Source organism: Aotus nancymaae, unplaced genomic scaffold (genome assembly GCF_030222135.1).
Source record: "Aotus nancymaae isolate 86718 unplaced genomic scaffold, 86718_ANA_hifiasm-v0.15.2.pri h1tg000011l, whole genome shotgun sequence".
Taxonomy (NCBI): Eukaryota; Metazoa; Chordata; class Mammalia; order Primates; family Aotidae; genus Aotus; species Aotus nancymaae.
Genome location: NW_026988422.1, coordinates 34,395,614 through 34,417,088, shown reverse-complemented (window position 1 = coordinate 34,417,088; position 21,475 = coordinate 34,395,614). Strand labels below are relative to the sequence as shown.

Below are 21,475 nucleotides of genomic sequence, written 5' to 3'. Positions count from 1 at the left end.
TCTGGGGGCACCACTCTTCCCAGTCCACTCAACTGAGCAGGGAGCAGTGCTGATAAGACCAAGGTCATGGATCAGATCTCGTCTCGGCAGGCTGGCTGCAGGCTGCATACCTGTCCGTCAACCTCCCGGCAAATGCTTTCCTTAGCAGGGAGGCAGACTGGCCAAGAACAATTGTGGATAAACATGTAAATCCATCACCACCACTAGAAAAGCAAGTCAATTCATATGCTTTACTCACTGTTCTGGATATAAATGAATTGAATTTGTGGAATACACAAATACTTGCACTTGAAAACTGAAATTTCAGGGGTTTTTATTTATCAGATGCAACCTCAGGCTACTGACGTTTTTGTAAATTGCCGCCTGAAGTTTTTCTTGATTCTAGTCTGAGAACCAAATGAGTCAAAAACAAATTGGTAACCTGGTGAAACTATATGAGCTAATGCTGTTTGATGCTGTTTTTAAACTCTAGGTGGTGACCCCAGAAATATCCAAGTTCCACTGGGCTTAATTGGTCAAGTGGCATCTGATATGGGGGCCTCCAGAAGTTTTGTGTTAGAAAAACCCTTGGAAATACATGGTCCCGGCTGCTAATATAAACTGATTATCTATTAATTCGTATTCGTGGTAATGAATGTGGGGAGGAAGGATAGCTAATAGAGCTGTTCTTAACTCAGGCAGATTGTCCCGTTGGAGAACGGTCGGGTAAAGCAGGTTTCAATGTGTTTGCTGCCCTCTCCTGTCCACTTATGTGCACTGCAATGTCAGCTCAGCACTGAGTGGCTTCATCTGTCCCTTTCTTGCTAATTCTCGGCTCCTCCCTCAGCCTCCCCATCGATGAGGGGATCCACCCCGCTGGATGTGGCAGCGTCCTCCGTGATGGACAACAACGAGTTAGCGCTGGGCTTAGAGGAACCAGACCTTGAGAAGGTAACTGCCCTTGGGGAGGCAGCGTGTTGTTCTCTTCCGCCTGCAGTGCAGCTAAGCTAAGGATAAGCAGACCACAGATTAAGTCTCTGTCACCGTATCATCGTCTTGGTGGGCTTGTAGGGAGAGTGTGGAAGAGTGAGAAACTGGTAGCAGCACAATGATTATGACCAAGGGATCTCCTGTGAGCAGAGGTAGCCAACTTCAGAGACACGGATATGTGAACATTTGTGTTCTTTGTATGTGGAAGCCCAGCCTCATTGGTCTACATGGAACATCATCAGATACCTGTGGTTCCTAATAAAGTTCTGTGTAATTTAGAAATTTACCTATGGAAAGAAGAGACATGGCAGAATGTTGTATAATCGGTGTCCTTTCCGTGTGCAACTGAGGCAAACTGAGCTGATCCCCCGCCCCCACCCCCCGGGAGTGTGAATGAAGCTCCCGGCAGTGGCGATGGTTGGGGAGGCCTCACTGCATCTTTTCCCCAGCCCTTTCTTCCAATGATGTCCTTGACCAGAGGGCTGACAGGATTCACAGTGTGACTTTCTGAGTGTGAAGAAGAGCAACCTGCAGGGGTGGAGAGGGGGAACACAGTCAAGTCAAAGATCATCGTTGTGTAGCGGGTTTGGGAGCACACAGAAAGGCGCCCCTGACTCTGACTGGGGGATGGGGAAGGTCACTCAGAAACAGTCCTGACCTGAAGGATGAGTAGACGCAGATCAGCCACACTGTTGAGGATGCATGCCAGGGAAGTTTGCGTCTCCGAGAGGAGAGCATGGTGTGCTGGGGAGTAGGAGATTGGGTATGACTGAAGCACAGAGCGCCTGGGGGATGTGGTGAGAAATGTGGCAGAAGCAGTAAGGAATTGAACTTTATGCTACCATTTCTATTAGCAAGAGAAATTCATCCTCATACACTGTGCCAGGCTTTATGCTGAATGCTTCCCATAGAAGAACTCATGTGACCTTCAGACCTTTCGTTGTTGCCTGCCAGTTACCGGAAAGGAAGTGGAGGCATAAAGAAGTTGGGTAGCGTCCTCAGTGTCGTGCGGTTCGTCAGTGGCACAGCCAGGCCTCAAGAGCGTTGGGCTCCAGAGGCTGTGCTCCTACCCATTTTATTACAGGAGGTCGCCAGAGAGCCAAGAGGGGTGGAAACCGCTGGAGAGTATTAGGCAAAGAGGCAACATGGTACGACTTGCATTTCAGAAAACACATCCCAGTTTCAGTAGGAAGAACTGATTGGAATGCAGATAAGTCTTGAGGCAAGGAGGAGAGTTTCTGCAGTAATCAAAGCACAAGACTGTGCTGGCTTCAATTAATGTTGATGCAGTGGGTGTGAGAAGTGTTTGAAGCCAGGGGACCTATATGTCAGAGGACCAGTCGCAGCCATTAATCAGATATCAGTTCAGCCCATGTTTTCCTCTCAGGAGTGCAGGAAGTAGAGCAGATCGGAGGAGGCCGGTGATGAGCTGACTTTGGGTTTTGTCAAGTTTAAGGGCCCCGAGGTTCCCAAATAACAGTGTCAAGTGGGGAGTTGACTACATGGCTCTAAATCTCAGGAGAGCTCTCTGAGCTACAGGTAGAACACACAGAGGGTGGCTGAAGCTCGGGGGACACATGAGGTGACTCCAGGGGCTGGCCTGGAGCAAGAAGAGAAGCATAGCCAGGCCAGAGCCCTGAGGACTCCCAGCAGTTAAGGGAGTCGCCGAGGAAAAGGCACTAACAAAAAAACAGAAGGAGGAGCAGCCAAGAGGACAAGAAAACCCAGAAAATGCAGTGTCTGAGAAGCTGAGAGGAAAAACTAGAAATAGAAATATTGTTTTCTTCCTGTCACATAGTGAATGTGGGGTGGGTCAAAGAACACAGGGTGAGGAAGGTGGGGGGATGTCTTGATTAAATGATGATGGCAGCAGATGGCCGTCATGTAGCTGAGGCAGCCACACAGACCACATTGTACATTTACCACTCACGAAGATTCTGCTGTTTCAGGCCTTGGCAGAGAATCGTTGGCCAAGCTGCAAAACCACGTCTGATCTATTAGGATGAGATGATAATTACCCACCAATAATTCACTGACATTTTTGAATTAGTAAATTCTATTTCAAATGCATTCAACTGATAATTACTGAGGGCCTATCTTGAACCAGACAGACGCAGCGCCTGTGTTGATACAGCATATTTCTAATGAGAGGAACTTCCGTTCTAGTAAGAGAAGATATAATTTTGCCAGGGCTGCCATAACAAAGTACCACAGGTCGGGTGACACAAACATTGGAAATGTATTTTCTCACAGTTCTGGAGGCCAGAAGTCCAAGATCAAGGTGTGGGCAGATTTGGCTTCTTCTGAGGCCTCACTTCCTGGCTTGCAGGTCGCCACTGTTCTGCTGTGTCCTCACGTGGTGTTTTCTCTCTGTGCGCATGTCCTTGGTATCTTTCTCTGTGTCCAAACTTCCTCCTCTTTAATGACATGACCCCAACAACTCAGTTTAACTTAATCACCTCTTTAAAGCTCCTGTCTCCAAGTACAGAAACATTCTGGGATACTGGGGGTTAGGGCTTTCACATATAAAATTTGGGGGATACAATTTAGCATGTGACAGAGGAGTTTGTCTTTGAGTTGGTCATTTTATTTTGTTCTCTAAACTATCTTGAAATATCAAAGAGATATTTTTAGAATGGCAATATTTTGAGGTGACAGATTTAAGCAAACGCATTTTTTAAATTTTATCAGATTCATTATTTCCACTGTACCTCATTAGATCCCTTATAAATCATTAAGTTAAAAGCAAGAATCAAGGAAGGCATCTATTTACTGATCTTATCAAATACAATGCTTATCAAACGATCCAAGACCATAATGAAGGAACCTTGCTTTTTAAAATTCTGTTAAAAGAAGTCCCAGTCAAATATAATTTAGAGTTAACTTTAATAAACCCTCCTAGCTGCAAAGGAGTAAGTGAAAATGACCAGACCAGAGGGAAATGTTAGAAGTTGCTCCTCCAGGCCCTGTAGGCCTGTGTTGTAAAGGACACCACCCACCTCCTACATACACACACCAAGACTCAAGCACCATGCCACCCATCCGTGCCTTGCAGGAGAGCCACCATAAATTCTTTGTCTATTCTTGGTCTCTGCTTCCAGTGGGAGAGACCTCCACCAAACTCTGTTATTCATACATTTAGATGACGATAAATAGCTTAGTGTTTTAGGTGGTGTGATGATAACCAATGCTTGTGTGAAAAGCAGCTGAATGAGTCTTCTTTGACAAGGCAATGTCACAAGGTTTTGAACTCAGTATCCTATTCTCAGCCTCAGTTCATCTTTTGAAACAATGTTTCTCAACAAAGACATGGAGCCTCAATTGGAAGAAGTCAGATGTGATGAATGCAGGCTAGCAAGTTGGGAGATGGGACAAATGGCACTTTGGGAAATCTGTAAAGGGGATGAGGTTTGCCACACCATTTTCAAGTAGTTGGGGTGGCTTAGCACGCTGCCATAGACTTTATTCAGCCCAGTGTCAGGAAATTACCCAAGTTTAGTTCACAGGAAAGAACAGCAAAGGACTGGTGTGCTGGAATTTCTCCCTTCTATAGATCACAACAGAAATTAGGTCAATTAGGATTGAAAAATAACCCCTCCCCAACACACACACATTGTCTCTCTCTCTTCCCCAATGCACCCCCACCACCACCACCATTCTCTCTCTGTCTCTTATGGGCAATTATAACAGCCTGTGAAAAGTTCTGCGCCTGCATCCTTGAAAACTCTGCCCAATTCTGGTCCTTATTGATGCTTCCCTGACATTCTAAAGACAAAATCAAACCTGAACTCTAAACAGAGTATTACCTTTACTAGCTTAAGAAGGAAAAAGTGTGGTGATAGATTCTTGCTGAGTTTTGCCTTATTTTTATTGTACTTGCCAAATAGAGCATTTGACATCAACAAATAAGTGATTCATTGAACTTTTATTGAACACCTACTATGTGTTAGGCCCTGGGGGCTAAAAAATTCCTTAAAACACCATCCCTGACTTTGAGGATTTTGGAGCACAGTGGATTCTCCTCTTCTCTGTGTATACATAAAATATCAAAGGTGAAATTAGAACAGCAACTGCATTTTAAACAAAGGTCTATTTGCCAGGCTTTTTGTCTGACAGCTGCTGAAAAGAAGAGCAGAATCTAAAACCCTCTATGAGATCCTAACACAGAGATCCGTGAAAAGTGTTTGGTAACCTGGAAGCAAACAGACCACCACCAATCCCAGTCCTTAATGGATAGGGATCTCTTTTTCTGGCCATCCCAACCTTAACATCTTGGCTTTTGACTTTGGACAGCTATCGTGGATGCAGAATGAGAGTAGAGACCCCTGATTACTCAAGGGTCCACTCTGGGTCAATCAGCGACTGAATATTTTGGCCTTGCAATACCATGGCCAAATGAACATGGACAGCCCCCCATGGGCCCTTCTTTTTCTGCACTGTTATCTCCCCAGATGTACACAAGCTAGGCTTATTTTTACATGGCAGCTCCCTCCTGCCAGAACTGGAAGAACCAGGAACTGACAGTACATGGTGTGTTCCTACATAACAACGTTACTCAGTCTTGTTAATTACTTGGAAACAAAAATGAATTGGAGGCTCTTTCTAGCCTCTGGGGACATGGAAGCCTTTCAGTTCCTAGAATTTTATAGGCCTCACAGCTATCTCATTAAAAAAAAAAAAAAAAAAAAAAAACTTGAGCAGTTCTTTTTTTGTTTCTTATGTATGTGTAAGATTTATTTTTAAACTTTTATTCTGTTAAAATACACAAAATATGTAATTTACCATCTTGATCATTTTTAACTGTATAGTTCAGTAATATTCAGTACTTTCGTAATGCTGTTCAACTGTCACTACCATCCATCTCCATAACTCTTTTCGCCTTGTGAAACTGAAATTCTATACCCATTTAACAATAACTCCATTCCTCCCTCCCTTCCCCCAGTCCCTGGCAACTGCCATTCTACCTTCTGTCTTTATGGGTTTTACTCTTCAAATTACCTCATATGAATGGAATGATACAGTATTTGTCTTTTTGTGACCGGCTTCTTTCATTTAGCAAATGTCCTCAGCATTCATCACTATGTAGCACATAGCAATTCTGTTCCTTTTTAAGGCTGTGTATCCCATCGTACCTATATATCACATTTTGCTTATTCATCCATCAATGGCCACATGGGTTGCTTCCACATTTTGGCTTTTAATTATTTTAGGGTATATACCCAGAAGTGGAATTGCTAGATCATAAAGTAATTCTGTTTTTAATTTTCTGAGGCTCCATAGTACTGTTTTCCACAGTGGCTGCACCATTTTACATTCTCACCAGCAGTGCACGAGGGTTCCAACTTCACATCCTCACCAACTCTTGTTATTTTTTGAGGTGCATTTTTTAATAGCCTTCCTAATGTGTATGAGAGAACATTTCTGTACTATTTCTGGCAGGTGGTGACGTACTTAGCAGGCTGTGGCCTACAGAGCTGCCCCATGCTTCTGGCCAAAGGATACCCTGACGTCGGCTGGAACCCCATTGAAGGGGAACGCTACCTGTCCTTCCTGAGGTTTGCCGTCTTTGTGAACAGTGAGTCCCACGTTTTTTCCATACCTTTTATACCCAGAATAGCATGCTCATGGATATATGCAAGGAAAGGGATATTCTTTCCATTGCTTCTTACCCAAAAATATAATAGATTCCAAAGGTGTTTGGTGGTCGGCAAGAGAAATCACAGGGAGAATCAGGCCAGAGAAGGACACAGAGTAAAATCCAATGAACAGAGCATTGAGCATCAGTCCCAGATCCAGCAAGAAACTCTCTGCCTGAGGTTAAACTTGTCACCTCTCTGCATTATAAAAAGGGGCCTTACACATATCATTGTTAATACCTCACCTGTTTCACAGAGCTAAATGCACATGTGCGTCTAGATCACTAGACTATGGTATGAATGAATGAATGAACAGATGGATGAATGAGTGAATGAATAAAATTAAGTGTGATGGAGTAGCTATAAAAGATAACTAAGCTCCCATGAGAAAAAAATTGCTATAGCAACCCTAAATATTATTCTTCATAATACAATCTACCTCCCATTTATAGCGAATTCCAACACTACCAGAATTCTTCAGTTGCACCAGAATAATGTGCTGAATATTATGTAAAATAAGTGGGAAACTTTCTTGAAAGTGAGCCTTGTCTCATAAGAATTTTGTTATAATACTAATTCACTTATATTGACATTATAGTCCCTCTCTCTTCTCTCACTTCGGGGTTCCAGGCTAACAAATTGAACTAAGCAGGTTAGATGATCTCAAAGAGAGACTGCATCTAACACACAATCATGCCAGTTGTTCTAAGTATAAGAGTTTGTCTCAAAATATGTTGACATAATGTGATCATTATATTCCCATGCGCTTTTCTTGCTGTCTCTCTACCCTCTCATTTCACCTGTTTACTTTTCTTCACCATGCTATACTGTATTCTTAATATTTAAATGGAGTCTTTTCTCCTTGACCTGGTTAGATTGCAGGCCTTGAGGTGGCTGCGTATTATTCCCCTGGGACCCACCCAGCCAGGTTCCTAATCAACTCTGCTTCTCTCTGTGTATTCATCACTACATCCTTCTGTCTGTTTATCACCAGCTTTGCTAACCTCCATTTTCTTCTCTCGAGGGCAGTTTTAGAGTATCCTCTAATAGCCTGGTTCACTTTGTATGCACATGATCACATATCCAGAATTAATGCAGATTTATTGTAGGAGTAAAGCAAATTTGTGGGTGTATGAAGTGGATATTAAGAATTTATACGGCTCACCAAATTATGTAAATAGATCGTTTGCAGACAAATCCGATTAAGGCAGGACCAATTTATTCATCTTGATCACCTTCACAGTCAAGATCAAGTGCTTTTTGAGTCATTTTATGAGACTGTCTACCTGGATTGTGAAGGTAAAGGAATCCACTGACTCTTCTTCTACCCAGATTGCCTAAATTCTAACACTTGCTTTTGTGGATTAGGTACAACCATATTGAACTAAACTCTAGACCAAAATGTTTGGTCCACCTCTTTTGCTTTCACATTATTTTGTATCTTTTCAATATATTTTCTGCACTACAACTTAATGCAATAAACTCTGGCATATTGGCCCATCAATAGAAATATATGTGAATTTTAGTTTAATGTTTATTTGTCTGTACAATAGCCATGTCTAGTTTTGACAAAGGATGTCAGCTTCTCCTTTCAAAGGATTCTCAGTCTTTTAAGGGGAGCAGACATGGACCAAGATCACTACAATAAAAGTAAGTGGAGTAAGGCAGGGAGAGAGAACTGAACGGGTTCAAGAGGGGAAACTCATATCTTATTGAGGAGATCAGAAAAGGCCTAATGGAAGAGGTAATGTTAGACATAAGATTTGAAAGGTCAAGCTTCCAAATATAAACATTAATTTGAGGTGCAGCGTGTACAGTGACTCAAAGGCTAAAGCATACTGTGTTCAGGAAACCTAGTGCTATTCTTTAAATGTGTCCTCTAAAAGCAGGTTTTAGAAACGTAATCCTGAGAGTTGGGAGATGGGGCCTAATTGGAGGTGTTAGGTCATGAGGACTCTTATCTTCATTAATGGATTAATGCCCATTATAAAAGAACTTGAGGCCACGAGTTCAATATCTTGCTTTCTTGTGCACACTCTCTTGCCATGTGATGCCTTCTGCCATGTTATGATGCAGCAAGAGGGCCCTTACCACATGCACCTTCTTGATCTTGGACTGGGCAGCCTCCAGAACCATGATCCAAATAAACCTCTATTTTCATAAATTACTTAGTCTTTGATATTCTGTTATGGCAACACAAAACAGACAAAGATACCCAATGATCTGTCAGTCTAGAGGGTAGATGCATGGATGGCAGTGGTAACACATGAGGTTTAAAAGGTAGGTGGTTATAATGGGGTAAATCTAAATGCCAAGTTGAAAAGTTTAGTATTGATTCACTGTGCAGAGAACTGCAAAACCTTTTAACAGAATAGAGACTGATGGGTTGATACCCACTCATGAGTTCTGTGCTCAGGTTGGAATAATGAGTTTCAAAATTATTATGGTGTTGGTAAAAATGGATTGGAAAAGATACATTTGATAGAAATTAGAGATGGAATTCACAGGACTGAATTAGGCCATTCTTGCATTGCTCTAAAGAAATACCTGAGACTTGGTAATTTATTAAGAAAAGAGGATTAATTGGCTCACAGTTCTGCAGGCTTTACAGAAGCATAGTGCTGGTATCTGCTAAGCTTCTGGTGATGCTTCAGGGAGCTTCCAGTCATGGCGGAAGGCAAAGGTGGAATAGGCATGTCATGTGGTGAAAGCAGGCAGAAGAGAGAGAGAGAATGGAGATGGGTAGGTGCTACACACTTTTTCATTTTTCTTTTTGAGAGAGTCTCACTCTGTTGCCCAGGCAGCAATCTGAGCTCACTGTAGCTTCGACCTCCCAGGCTCCAGCAATCCTCCCATCTCAGCCTTCCAAGTAGCTGAGACTACAAGCATGCACCACCACACCTGGCTAATATTTTTTTATTTTAGACAGATGGACTTTCACCACGTTACTTGGGCTGGTCTCAAGCTCTTGGGCTTGAGTGATCTGCCCACCTTGGCCTCCCAAAGTGCTGGAGTTACAGGCATGAGTCACTGTGCCCAGCCTACACACTTTTAACTGACCAGATTTCATGAGAATTCACTGTTAGGCAGACAGCAACTAGCCATGATTCAAAGACTTTCTACCAGGCCTTGCCTCCAGCACTGAGGGTTACAATTCAACCTGAGATTTGGGCAGGGACAAATACACAAGCTATGTCATTCTGCCGCTGGTCCCTCCCAAATCTCTTGTGTTTCTACATTGCAAAATACAATCATGTCTTCCCAATAGTTCCCCAAAGTCTTAACTCATTCTGGCATTAGCTCAAAAATCCGAAGTCTCATCTGAGACAAGGCAAATCCCTTCCACCTATAAGCCTGTAAAATCAAAAAGAAGTTTGTTACTTCCAAGATACAGTGGAGATATAGGCATTGGGTAAACTTTCCCCTTTCAAAGGGGAGAAACCTGCTAAAAAAAAAAAAAAGAAGAAGAAGAAGAAGCTGCTGGCCAGGCATGGTACCTCACGCCTATAATCCCAGCACTTTGGGAGGCCAAGATGGGTGGATCACCTGAGGTCGGGAGTTCAAGACCAGCCTGACCAACGTGGAGAAACCTGTCTCTACTAAAAATACAAAATTAGCCAAGCACAGTGGTGCATGCCTGTAATGCCAGCTACTTGGAAGGCTGAGGCAGGAGAATCACTTGCACCCAGGAGACAGAGGTTGCAGTGAGCTGAGATTGTGCCATTGCCTTCCAGTCTCGGCAACAAGAGCAAAATTCTGTCTCAAAAAAAAAAAAAAAGAAAGGAGCTGCTGAGACAAGTTGGGAACCCAGCAGGGCTGTCGTTAAATGTTAAAGCTCCAAAATAATGTCCTTTGACTCTGTGTCCCACATCTAGGGCACACTTGTGCAAGGGTAAGTTCCTAAGGCTTTAGGCAGCCCCACTCCTGTGGCTTTGCAGGGTTCAGCCCCTGTGGCTACTCTCACAGGTTGTTGAGTGCCTGTAGCTTTTCCAGTTTCAGGGTGCAAACTGCCAGTGGATCCACCATTCTGTGGTCTTGAGGGTGGTAGCCCCTTTCTCACAGCTCCACTAGGCAGTGCTCCAGGAGGGACTCTGCATAGAGCATCCAAACCCGCATTTCCCCTCTGTACTGTACTAGTAGAGGTATTCTGTGGGGGCTCCACCCCCATAGCAGGATTCTTCCTGGAGACCCAGGCTTTTCCATACATCATTTTAAATCTAGGTAGAGGCTGACAAGTGTTCTTCACTGTTGCATTTTGCACACCTATAGACTTAACACTACATGGAAACTGCCAAGACTTACAGCTTGCATTCTCCCACGTGGCAGCCTGAGCTATAGCTGGGCCCATTTCAGCCACAGCTAGAGCTGGAGCAGTCAGGATATGTCGGGAGCAGTGTCATGAGGCTGCCCTGGGCCTGGCTCACAAATTAATTCTTCCCTCCTAAGCCTCTGGGCCTATGATGGGAGAGGCTGCCATGAAGATCTCTGAAATGCCTTTGAAACTTTTCTCTCATCGTCTTGGATATTAGCACTTGGCTCCCTTTTAGTTATGCAAATATCTCTAGTAAGTAGTTGCTCCACATCCCACTTGATTTCTTCTTCTGAAAAAGCTTATTTCTCTGCCACATGGCCAAGCTGCAAATTTTCCAAATTTTTACACTGCTCTTGTTAAATATGATTTCCAACTTAAAGTCATTTCTTTGTTTTCACATCTGAACATAGGTTGTTAGAAGCAGCCATGCCACTTCTTGACCACTTTGCTGCCTAGAAATTTCTTCCACCAGGATACCTTAGGTCATCACTCTCAAGTTGAAACTTCCACAGATCCCTAAGGCACAAACAGAATGCAGCCAAGTTCTTTGCTAAGGCATGATATGCATGACCTTTGCTCCACTTCCAGTTAAGTTCCTCATTTCCACTGGAGCCCTCAGAAGCTTGGACTTCACTGTCAGCATTTTGGTCGCAACCATTTAACCAATCTCCAAGGAATTCCAAACTTTCTGTCATCATCGTCATCTTCTGAGCCCTTCAAATGCTTTTAATCTCTGCCACCTACCCAGTTCCAAAGCTGCTTCCACATTTTCAGGTATCTTTATAGCAATGCCCCACTCTTTGGTACAAATTTTCAGTATTAGGCCATTCTTGTATTGATATAAAGAAGCACCTGAGACTAGGCGATTTATTAATAAACTGTAACAAGGACTGAATGGCAATGATGTTGACTGAGCCTAGGTATGTTGAGAGAAAAGGAACAGAGGTCACACTGAAGCTTAGAGAATTGAGGATAGAAAGCTAGAAATAAGTATGTCAGAAGAAGCAAAATGGTTTGAGATGGAAGGTAATAAGCTTGGCTTGGGTCACATCATATTGATTTTTCTGTTCACAGTACCCATATTGAGATACCCCTAATTGAATTTATAGGATAGAAATCAATCAATCAACAGATTAGAACTAAGTAGATTTGCAGTCCACAGTAGGTTGAGACAGGCGAAGGCATGAAAAGAAAAATTATGGAGGCTATGAAAAAGAAAAATGAGAACATTTCTGAACACTTACAGCAAGAAGAACAGTGGCTCAATCACAACAAAATGATATGGAAGAGTTTAGGCTGGAGAATGGAGTACCTTGGGTTCAAATTTGGCTCTATCATTTACGGGTTGTATGAATTTAAGCAAGTTAGTCAAAATTATCTAGCCTCAGTGCTTTTTTGTATGTAAAACAGAGATAATAATATGTGCCTCACAGAGTTGTGAGGCTTCAGTGAAATAATCCATAGAAAACTTAGGTTAGCCCAGTGCCAGAAACCTTATAAACTTGTACTTATGATAGTTGTTGTTCATGATCTTTATGAGAGCAGTAAGGGCATTTAAAATGGGGAAACTATAATAGATTTCTTTGAGATCTCAAAGCCCTTTATAAGTCCTTATGTCTAAAAGGTTATTAAAAAGGACTTTCTGGATACTTTTGTGGCCTCTGCTCAGCAGTGAAAGATAAAAGTGATATAAGGAGTCATGGCAAATGATGGGGGTATTCCTGGTGGGTGATGGTAGATTATGATAGGTGATGGCAGAGATTATGGTGGGTGATAGGGTTGTTCATGGTGGGTAATGGTGAGTGGTAGTGGGAGTTCTGATAGTGGGTGATGAATGGTGATGAGAGTGATGGTGGAATATGATAGTTGGTCGGTGGTTATGGTGGATTGTAGAGTGATAGAAGTGGGTGGTGGTTAGTGAAGGTAGACATGGTAATAGTGGGTGGTGGACAGTGATGATGGGATACGATGGTTGGGTGGTGCGTGGTCATAGGAGATTTTAAGGGCAAGTGTGGTGAATGATGGTGAGTAATGATGGGGGCAGTGAGGATTGTGGTAAGGATGAAAACAGCTAACACTTATTGGGCATTTACCATGTGCCAGGCACTCTTCAAAACACTTTGACATATATTAAATTATCTGACAATCCAGTGAGGGAAGCATCTTAGTCTGTTCAGGCTGCTTAACAAAATACCATAGACAAGGTAGCTTATGAACAACATAAATTTATTTCTTACACTTCTGAAAGCTGGGAAGTCCAGGACCAAAGTGCTGGTAGATTCAGTGTCTGGTGAGGTTTCCTGGTTCATAAATGGTGCCTTCTCACTGTGTTCTCACTTGGTGGAAGGGGCAAGGCAGTTCTCTGGGGCCTCTTTTATGATGGCACAAATCCTGTTCATGAGGGCTCTGCCCTTATAACTTAATCATCCACCAAATGACCTACTGCCTAATATTGTCACCTTGATGGTTAAGATTTCAACATATGAATTTTGGAGGGTCGGGGGACACAAATACTCAAACCATAGCAAGTGGGTACAGTTATCTTCATATTATAGATGAAGACCCTGAAACTTAAATACCTTGCCCAGTAGAAAGTAAAGCCAGAAATTGAACCAAAGCAGTTTGACTCCAGAGTCCAAACTTTATTTGAACCATTGTGCACTATTGACTTCCTGTCTCCCTAATAAACAAGGAGAAACAATATTTTCTCCTTTGAGTTTGTCAAAAATTGTGGTATTTAATCACTGGTGCTAATTTAAAAATTTTTAAGCCAAATCTAAAGCTTTTTATATATCAAAATAATGGAATTAGAAAACTCTTTGTAACATAATTTTACTATTATTTCTTAATGTTTGTAGTCCATTGTCTTAAATAATATTTGTCTTTAAGAAAACATTTTAAGGCCTATAATTTGCTTCACTTTATTAGCTGTTGAGAAACCTTGGGTTGTGTTTAACTCCGGAAGTAATGAAGTCAGTAAGCTTCTATTTTCCTGGCAGTTGCAAACACTGTAGCCAGGCTAAACACAGATGTGTTTGGGTGTCTGTGATTAAGCCCTTCCTATTGTAGATTCTGAGAAGGAAAAGATTTATCAATCCACTAGAAAAAGGGAAAATTTATCCCGTGTTTTCCTAGAGTCCTTGGAATGTTTCAGCAATATCTTCCCCAGACTACAAACTTAGTTTAAGGAACATAATATCTCCTAACTTTGCTGAACCTGCTTTCCTAGGTAGATTTATGATCAGTGGACATAACTTGGGCATCCATCATGTGACATGTGAAGTCTGTGAGGAACTGTGAAGCATGATGCTCTAGAAGTCCTGCCCAGAAGTCACTTCCTGCAACTCAAAGCAGGAAACAGAGAAAATCCAAGTAGAGTGATCAGAAACGTGTGGAATAATTACTAAAAACTTCATAATCAAACACACCTACCTATATAGTGACACAGGGGACTGCTGGCATGCCAAAATGGTGGTGTTTATTGGAATCTGGTAGAATTAATCAAGGAATGCATGAGGAAGAAAGCAAGTGTTGAATAACATCTTGCAATAAATGAATATAGTTTATCAAAGTCTTACAGGGAGAGCATACAGACAGACTGTTGTGCTGGGAGACACACATCTTTTAGGGTTAAGAGTACCAAGTGTCATTTTAGCTTTGAAGGACATGTAAGATGTAGACACTTAAGAATCATCTGGTTTATTCCTGTCCTTATATTCATGTTTTTAGAGTCAGAAAGGGTATATTAATCATTCTTCAGTGTGATTGGTACTAGAATAGGCGTGGTTAGGACTAAATGTGTGAGACATAGTTTTGTTCTCAAATTTATAGTACAGTTGAAAAGATTCAGCAAACTATTGAAAAATGAACCAATGGTGAAAGATTTAAACAACCATTGAAGACAAATAGGAAGACCATTGCAATGCTGCACTCAGGAGACACTTCATGCTAGAGTGATAAGAAGGTGGAATATAAGGTACATTTGAGATACGGCTCGTTGCAGTTGGATACTTAACATTTGTGTTACACCTTTGTACTAACTGTAAGGTATCAGTCCGTTTATGCTGCAGTAACAAAATACCTGAGACTGGATAATTTATAAAGACAGAAATTTATTTCTACAGCTCTGAAGGCTGGGAAGTTCAAGAATAAGGCACTAGCAAGACTGATGTCTGGGGAGGGCTGCTTTCTGCTTCCAAGATAGTACCATGTTGCTGCATCCTCTGGAGAGGAGGAACACTGTGTCCTCTCATGGCAGAATCAATTGAAGGGCAAGAGAACATTCCTTCAATCTTAAACCCTTTTATAAGGGTACTTATCCCACTTGTGAGGGCAGAGATTCTTATAACTTAATCACCTCCCAAAGGCCACACTTCTTCATACTATTTGCTATGGTTTGGCTGTTGTCTCCTCTAAATCCTATGTTGAATTGTCATCCTGAATGTTGGAGATGGCGCCTGGTGGGAGGTGTTTGGATCATGGGGTCAGATCCCTCATGGCTTGGTGCTGTCTTCACACTAGTGAGTTCTCAGAAGCTCTGGTTGCTTAAGTGTGTGGTACCTCTCCCCTACTGTTTCTCTCATTCTCTCATTCTCTCTATATGAGACACCTACTCCCCCTTCACCTTCCACCATGAGTAAAAGCTTCTCAAGGCCTCACCAGAAATCAAGCAGTTGCTGGCGCCATGCTTCCTGTGCAGCCTGCAGAATCATGAGCCAATTAAACCTCTTTTCTTTATAAATTTCCCAGCCTCTGGTAGTTCTTTATGGCAAGGCAAGAATGGCATAATATACTGTTGCATTAGGGATTAAGTATCAACATAAATTTTGGAGAGGGCACGATCATTCAAACCATAGCATAAAACATGTACAATCTTGCATACTCCACCTTCTTCATTCTCCCACTGGACCTCCTGGAATCTCAATACCTGAGAAAAGGAAAAGAAACCTATCAGAGGCAGGTTAAGGGCATATAGAGACAAAGGCAAAGAAATGTGCCTCCATCTGTAAAAATTTGAAGTGAAGCAGCATCAAAGCCCAGAAATAAGTAAATAGTTAAAATGCTACCAGTAATAGAAAATAAATTCCTCAACTGAAGAAGCCAGTGGCAAATCTAGGCCCAGAGCACCAAAATAAGGAAAGCTGGCTGGGGTGAAAGGATGTCAACCACATTCTTTTCACCTTACGTGAATTTCTCAGCAGCTTCCCTCCAAGGCCCCTGTGGAGTTCCACTGATAGTGGTAACTGAGTGTCTTGGCAGTGGACTCAAAAGTCCAGAACCTACTTAATATATGTATGTGGGTTTCATCAATCATTTCATTGGTAAGAGTAACACATGAAGCCTGATACTTCAATAAAACCATGGAATTAAGCTGAACGAAACAAAAAAATCTGCTTCATCAACATTATTCACACAAAATGGCAGTATCATGAGCCTCACACTCATCAAAGTCTGTTTCTTCAGCTTATGGAGAATGCCCGTATTTAACAGGTTGGGCTCTGTTTTGTCAGAGCACATCTCAATTCTGATACCAGGTTTCTATGGCATTCAAGTTTTATTTTGCATATATCATGAAAAAAAAAAACACATAGACTCAAACTTTAGACACATGGGCAAAATTTTAGCACAATTCTGTGATTAAATACTGGTCTCATATCTGGGCTACTACTGTGCCAGTCCACCGTGCATGGTTCATGCAGTCCCTTGGCTTTGAATTCCACGTATACACTGATGATCCCCAGATGTACTTTGCCAGCTTTGTTCTCTTCCCTGAGCCCCAGACTTGTATATCCTGGATATCTACTTGGTATGTCTACTTGGAGGTCCAATATGCATCTTAAATTTTGTACATCTTAAAGTTGAGTATGTAATTACCACCCCAAACCTGTTCTTCCCCAAGGACTTCCCATCTCCTTAACTGGCTTCACCAACTTTTCAGATACTCGGACTAAGTCTGGATAGCATCCTTGAATCAACTTTTTTCCTTATCCCCACATAGTGCATCAGCAAGTTCTGTTGATTCAGCATCTAAAAGATACCTGAAATCTATCTTTTCTCCATCTCCACTGGCTACATCCTACTCCAAGTTGTTATTATCTTATACCTGGGCCATTGTAGTTGTATGGGAACTGAATTCCCTCCTTCTACTCTCATAGCAGCCTGCATCTGCTACGTGATAAATAACGTCACAATCTCAAAGGCATAAAATAATAAGCATTCATTCTTACATATCTGCAAGGTGGTGGGAAAGCTCTGTGGCAGGTCCACAGGTCTGCTGGGTGGCCTTGTTCCACCAGTCTCATTCTGGCGTTCAGGCTTGACTGTCCTATTCACCACTTGTCTGCTGTTTCTAAATCAGTTACTAGCATGTAGTATGGACTTAATGGATAGTTGAATTAATTAGTAAATGGACAAACAATTCCTGGTTTGCTCTCTGTGCTATCACAGTGGTTTATAAACACATCCCCAGTTAATCCCTTCCCAAGCTGGAAGGCCCTAAAAAGAAGATGGTATGTTTTTACCATTTGGAATCACTTAGTTCATACAAGTTATCTGGCACCATATCAAAGATGGCATTTAACAAAAAGAGGTGTCGGATACTGGCCATTACCCTGCCATGTGATTCTCTTAATTAACTAAATGAGAGTGTCAATTACATTCATGCATGCTGGAGCCCCATGCTCTCTCTTACTGAGTAGGACTTGCTTGGGAATATGTTTCTTTTCTTTAGGACTAATTGAAATCTGAGGAAGTAGATGACGCAGGCTCTTGTAAACAGAGGCTGGTAATTGCCTGGGATAATGCAACAATGGGTAGCCACCTTTGGTTTTCCACCCAGTCATTTCAAGTCTCTACCTTGAGTCTCAATGAAGTCTATTGATTATTGAAGAAATACATTTTTTGAATGCCTATGATATGTCACATGTTAGCAAGACCCTTGAGCACACAGTGTTAGGTAATTCAGACATGAGACCCTGTTCTTATGATGTGTACAGTCTAGTGGGAAAAGCAGGCGCAAAGGAAGAGGATAGGGTGTTAGAGAGGAACAGGTCCTCGGGGGCTCCCATGTTTAGGCTCCTCCTGAAGGATGAAATGGAGTTACCTAGGTTCAGGGTTTACATGGAAAGAATGGGAAGAAAAACAGTGTTCCTGACAATGAAACTTTAAAACAGGAACTATAGTTAGAACACAGAGAGTGAGAAAAGTGATGACCTGAAGATTAAATAATTGCATTCCTGATAACTGTCCCTGTGGCAAGTATGACTGTTTTACCAGGGTAAAATGGGAGAGTCATTTCCATTTTCATCCAACTGTTCAGGAATGTCGAAAAGAAAATAGTAACATGAAGACAGCAGTTGAAGCCTTTGAAGAAAGGCACTGTGAACATTCCTGCTGTTACTAAGCTCATTATTCATTTTAGAACTCAAGCAAAAAACATTGTTGCAAGCCCTTGGGGAAAACTAGTTTACCTCAAATCTTTCTCCCCCGCTACTTGAAAAAAAGCCCTCAACGTCAATATCTAGCTTCACCACAATGTATTTGGTTAGCAGTCAAGCTTGCTGAGCTACAGGTAATTAGGAAGAGAATGTCTCTCCCTTCTAATCATGCCATCCTCTTTGCCTTGGGAAGCCTTTGGAAATTCTTTTCCTTGGTCCCCTGTCTAATTAGCAGCAATGGTTGCACTTCAGCTCCTTCCTCTTGCAGAGTGTGCTCTGGGTTCTCCACAGATGTCCACAATTCAGTAATCAAGGGCTGACTTCCTGGGTCACTTGTAGGAGCAGACGCAATTAGTTCAGTTCTGAAGGCCTGAGACTCAGATAAAATAAAGCTAATTGGGCAAATGAATTTCAATCGCAAGCTCAATGTAGAATTCACAGTCTGATTTTTCAGCTTCTGCATATTGTGGTGTTACATCCCACCAACTTTGTGATGCCAATCACTGTGGGAAAAGCTAAGTTAAATTCAACACGCTGGTAAAATCAATGGCTGACCCACAAGCATTTCTACCTGGTGACTGAAAGAACCAGAGTATAGTATTTAAATAAGTTTGATTAACAGAGTTGGGTGTTTTCCTCCATTTTTTATATTTAAAATTTCAACGTTTTAGCTTTATTATTCTTATAGTAAAAAATAACAACTGAGAGGGCTGATGTATGTGCTACCTGACAAGTATTGGAGGCCAAAAACGATTCGAAAGTAGTGAACTGTGAGATACATCTATGTATGAGAGCATTGGCTTTTAAAAATATAGGTTCTCCTGGTGCTTTTCTGTAAGTATCCCTCCTGTGAGTAAACTCCATTCAGTATAAATGATAGGTTCAAGTGACAAGAAGGCATGGGCATAGCACTTGGCGTCATACTCTTCTCCAAGGTTCTCTGCACACTGTACAATGTCTCTCAACCTCTCCTTGGTTTCTCTTTTTCAGAATATGTTGATTCTTTCCACCATCCAATTATGATAATTTTACCCTTTTAGTATCTCCTGAGAATTTTCTTCACATGGATTCTGGTTTAATAAAAACTGATTCTTTTTTGATGTATGATACATTGGATAGAACTTAAAGGCAAACTTCTTTACAAAAATTTTAGACTCTTGAAGGATTGAGCTATAAAACTGTGAATGGAAGCTGATGAGCTCTTTAAATTCAGTTTAATAAAATTTTTTCTTGATCAAATTGCACAACTCTAAAACTCAGAGTGGGACTTGCTTACTGTCTTGGATGTTACCCACAGTGCAAAAGCTTGAGTGATAAAAGAGGATGTCAGCAAGCTAAGCTCTAGGACAGGACCATACCTGTGGTCTGAGGTAGACTTTTCAGGGCCGTGAGACACATTCAGTATGTTCAAGATTGAGTGTGGTGTGAGAGGTGAGCCTGCGTTAATTTCAAGTATTCAAACAGCAAGCTCAGCTGCCACCCCACCCCTATTCCTATTCCTCTGAGCATCATGGGAAAAATCTCTGCATCTGAGTTAGACTAATAGAACCACTCTAAAACTAACGGAGCATGCATATCCGAATAGGGGAAAGACCCAGTGAGATTGTGCAGTGTGCATAGTTACACAGTGATGAGCTAAAAAGCTGGAACAAGAAGTTAGGTTTTCTGGGTTCTCGTTCAGAAGTTCTGCCGGGGTGTGGTGGCTCATGCCTGTAATCCCAGCACTTTGTGAGGCCAAGGCAGGAGGATTGCTTGAGCCCAGGAGTTTGAGACCAGCCTGGGCAACATAGTGAAACCCTGTCTCTACAAAACATACAACAACAACAACAATTAGCTAGTTGTGGTAGCATGTGCCTGTAGTCTCAGCTACTCAAGAGGCTGAGGTGGGAGGATCACTTGAACCCCAGAGGATGAGGCTGCACTGAGCTGAGATCACACCACTGCATTCCAGCCTGGCTGACAAAGCCAGACCCTGTCTCTTAAAAAAGAATACTTTACTCACAGCACTTCTAAGTCGACTCATAAAAGTTTTTATTAAATAGAACTTAAACTGCTAAGATAGTTTTAAAATATGTCTATAAATTCTTTGATGCTCCTCTCTCCAAAATACAGAGCCTAATTCTCCCTTTACATATAAGCTAGACTTAGCGACTCACTTCTAATGAATAGGATATAATAGAGTGACAATAAGTGACCAGGTTATTAAAGGCAGCTTGGCTTCTGCTTTACCATCCTTCTGGACAATTTGTTCTGTGGGAAGCCAGCTGCCACATCATGAGAACACTCAAGCAGCCCTATGGAGAGGTCAAGATGGTGGGAAACTGAAGCCTCCACCCAACATCTAATATGCAACTGAGGCCTCTTGCCAACAGTATGTGAGTGAACGTAGAAGCTGATGCTCCAGTCCCAGACAGGCCTTCAGAAGATGGCAGCTGCCACCTCATGGGAGATCCCAAAGCAGGACCACCTAGCTTGGCCACTCCAAAATCCCTGACCTATACAAATACTGTGAGTTAATAAATATTGTTGTAGCCTGCCAATATTTGAGGTAATTTTTTGCACAAGAATAACTAATACAACAGCTTATCACATTGTAACCTCTGTTATAGCTCAGTTCTTCAAGAAATACCTAATGATTTTGTAGAAAAGTTTTTCTTCAAGATTCCAATATACAATATCAAAAAGTCTTGCCTTTGAATATTGGGTTCAGGGATAAATTCTCAGGCACAAATTATGTATCTCTCATGATTTCCTACAAGAGTTTTTCTTTAGGCTTTAGCTAATACACAATATCAAAAAAGTCTTGCCCTGGAGTCTTGGCTCAGAGATGAATTCTCAGATACAAATTAGGACTTCATCTGAGACAGAGATATGTTTTTACTAAGTTGTTTGAACAAGCTGCCAACCCACTTTTGGATATAAGTATTGGCTCTAAGAAAGAATGGCTATCCCTAAGTGTCCAGTTCTACCACTTAATCACTTCATCAGGAAATGAGACCCTAACTTCATTGTCTGTGGTTCATCCAAAAATAAATGCCACAGAATACAATTATCTAACCTCTGCCTTCCTGAAGTGAGTTTAGAAATAACCAATAAAACTTTACCAAGCAGATTCTTCATCT

General features: G+C 41.8%; 1 protein-coding gene across 2 annotated transcripts in view; it reads left to right on the top strand.

Annotated features, from left to right (window-relative positions):
* RYR3 (ryanodine receptor 3) overlaps positions 1 to 21,475 on the top strand; it is a 563,010-nt gene that overhangs the window by 381,587 nt on the left and 159,948 nt on the right. For both annotated transcript variants that reach the window (XM_064374821.1, XM_064374822.1), the window contains exons 42-43: positions 827 to 930; positions 6,409 to 6,544. In XM_064374821.1, coding sequence (XP_064230891.1) covers positions 827 to 930; positions 6,409 to 6,544 — 240 coding nt within the window. The remainder of the gene's footprint in view (positions 1 to 826; positions 931 to 6,408; positions 6,545 to 21,475) is intronic.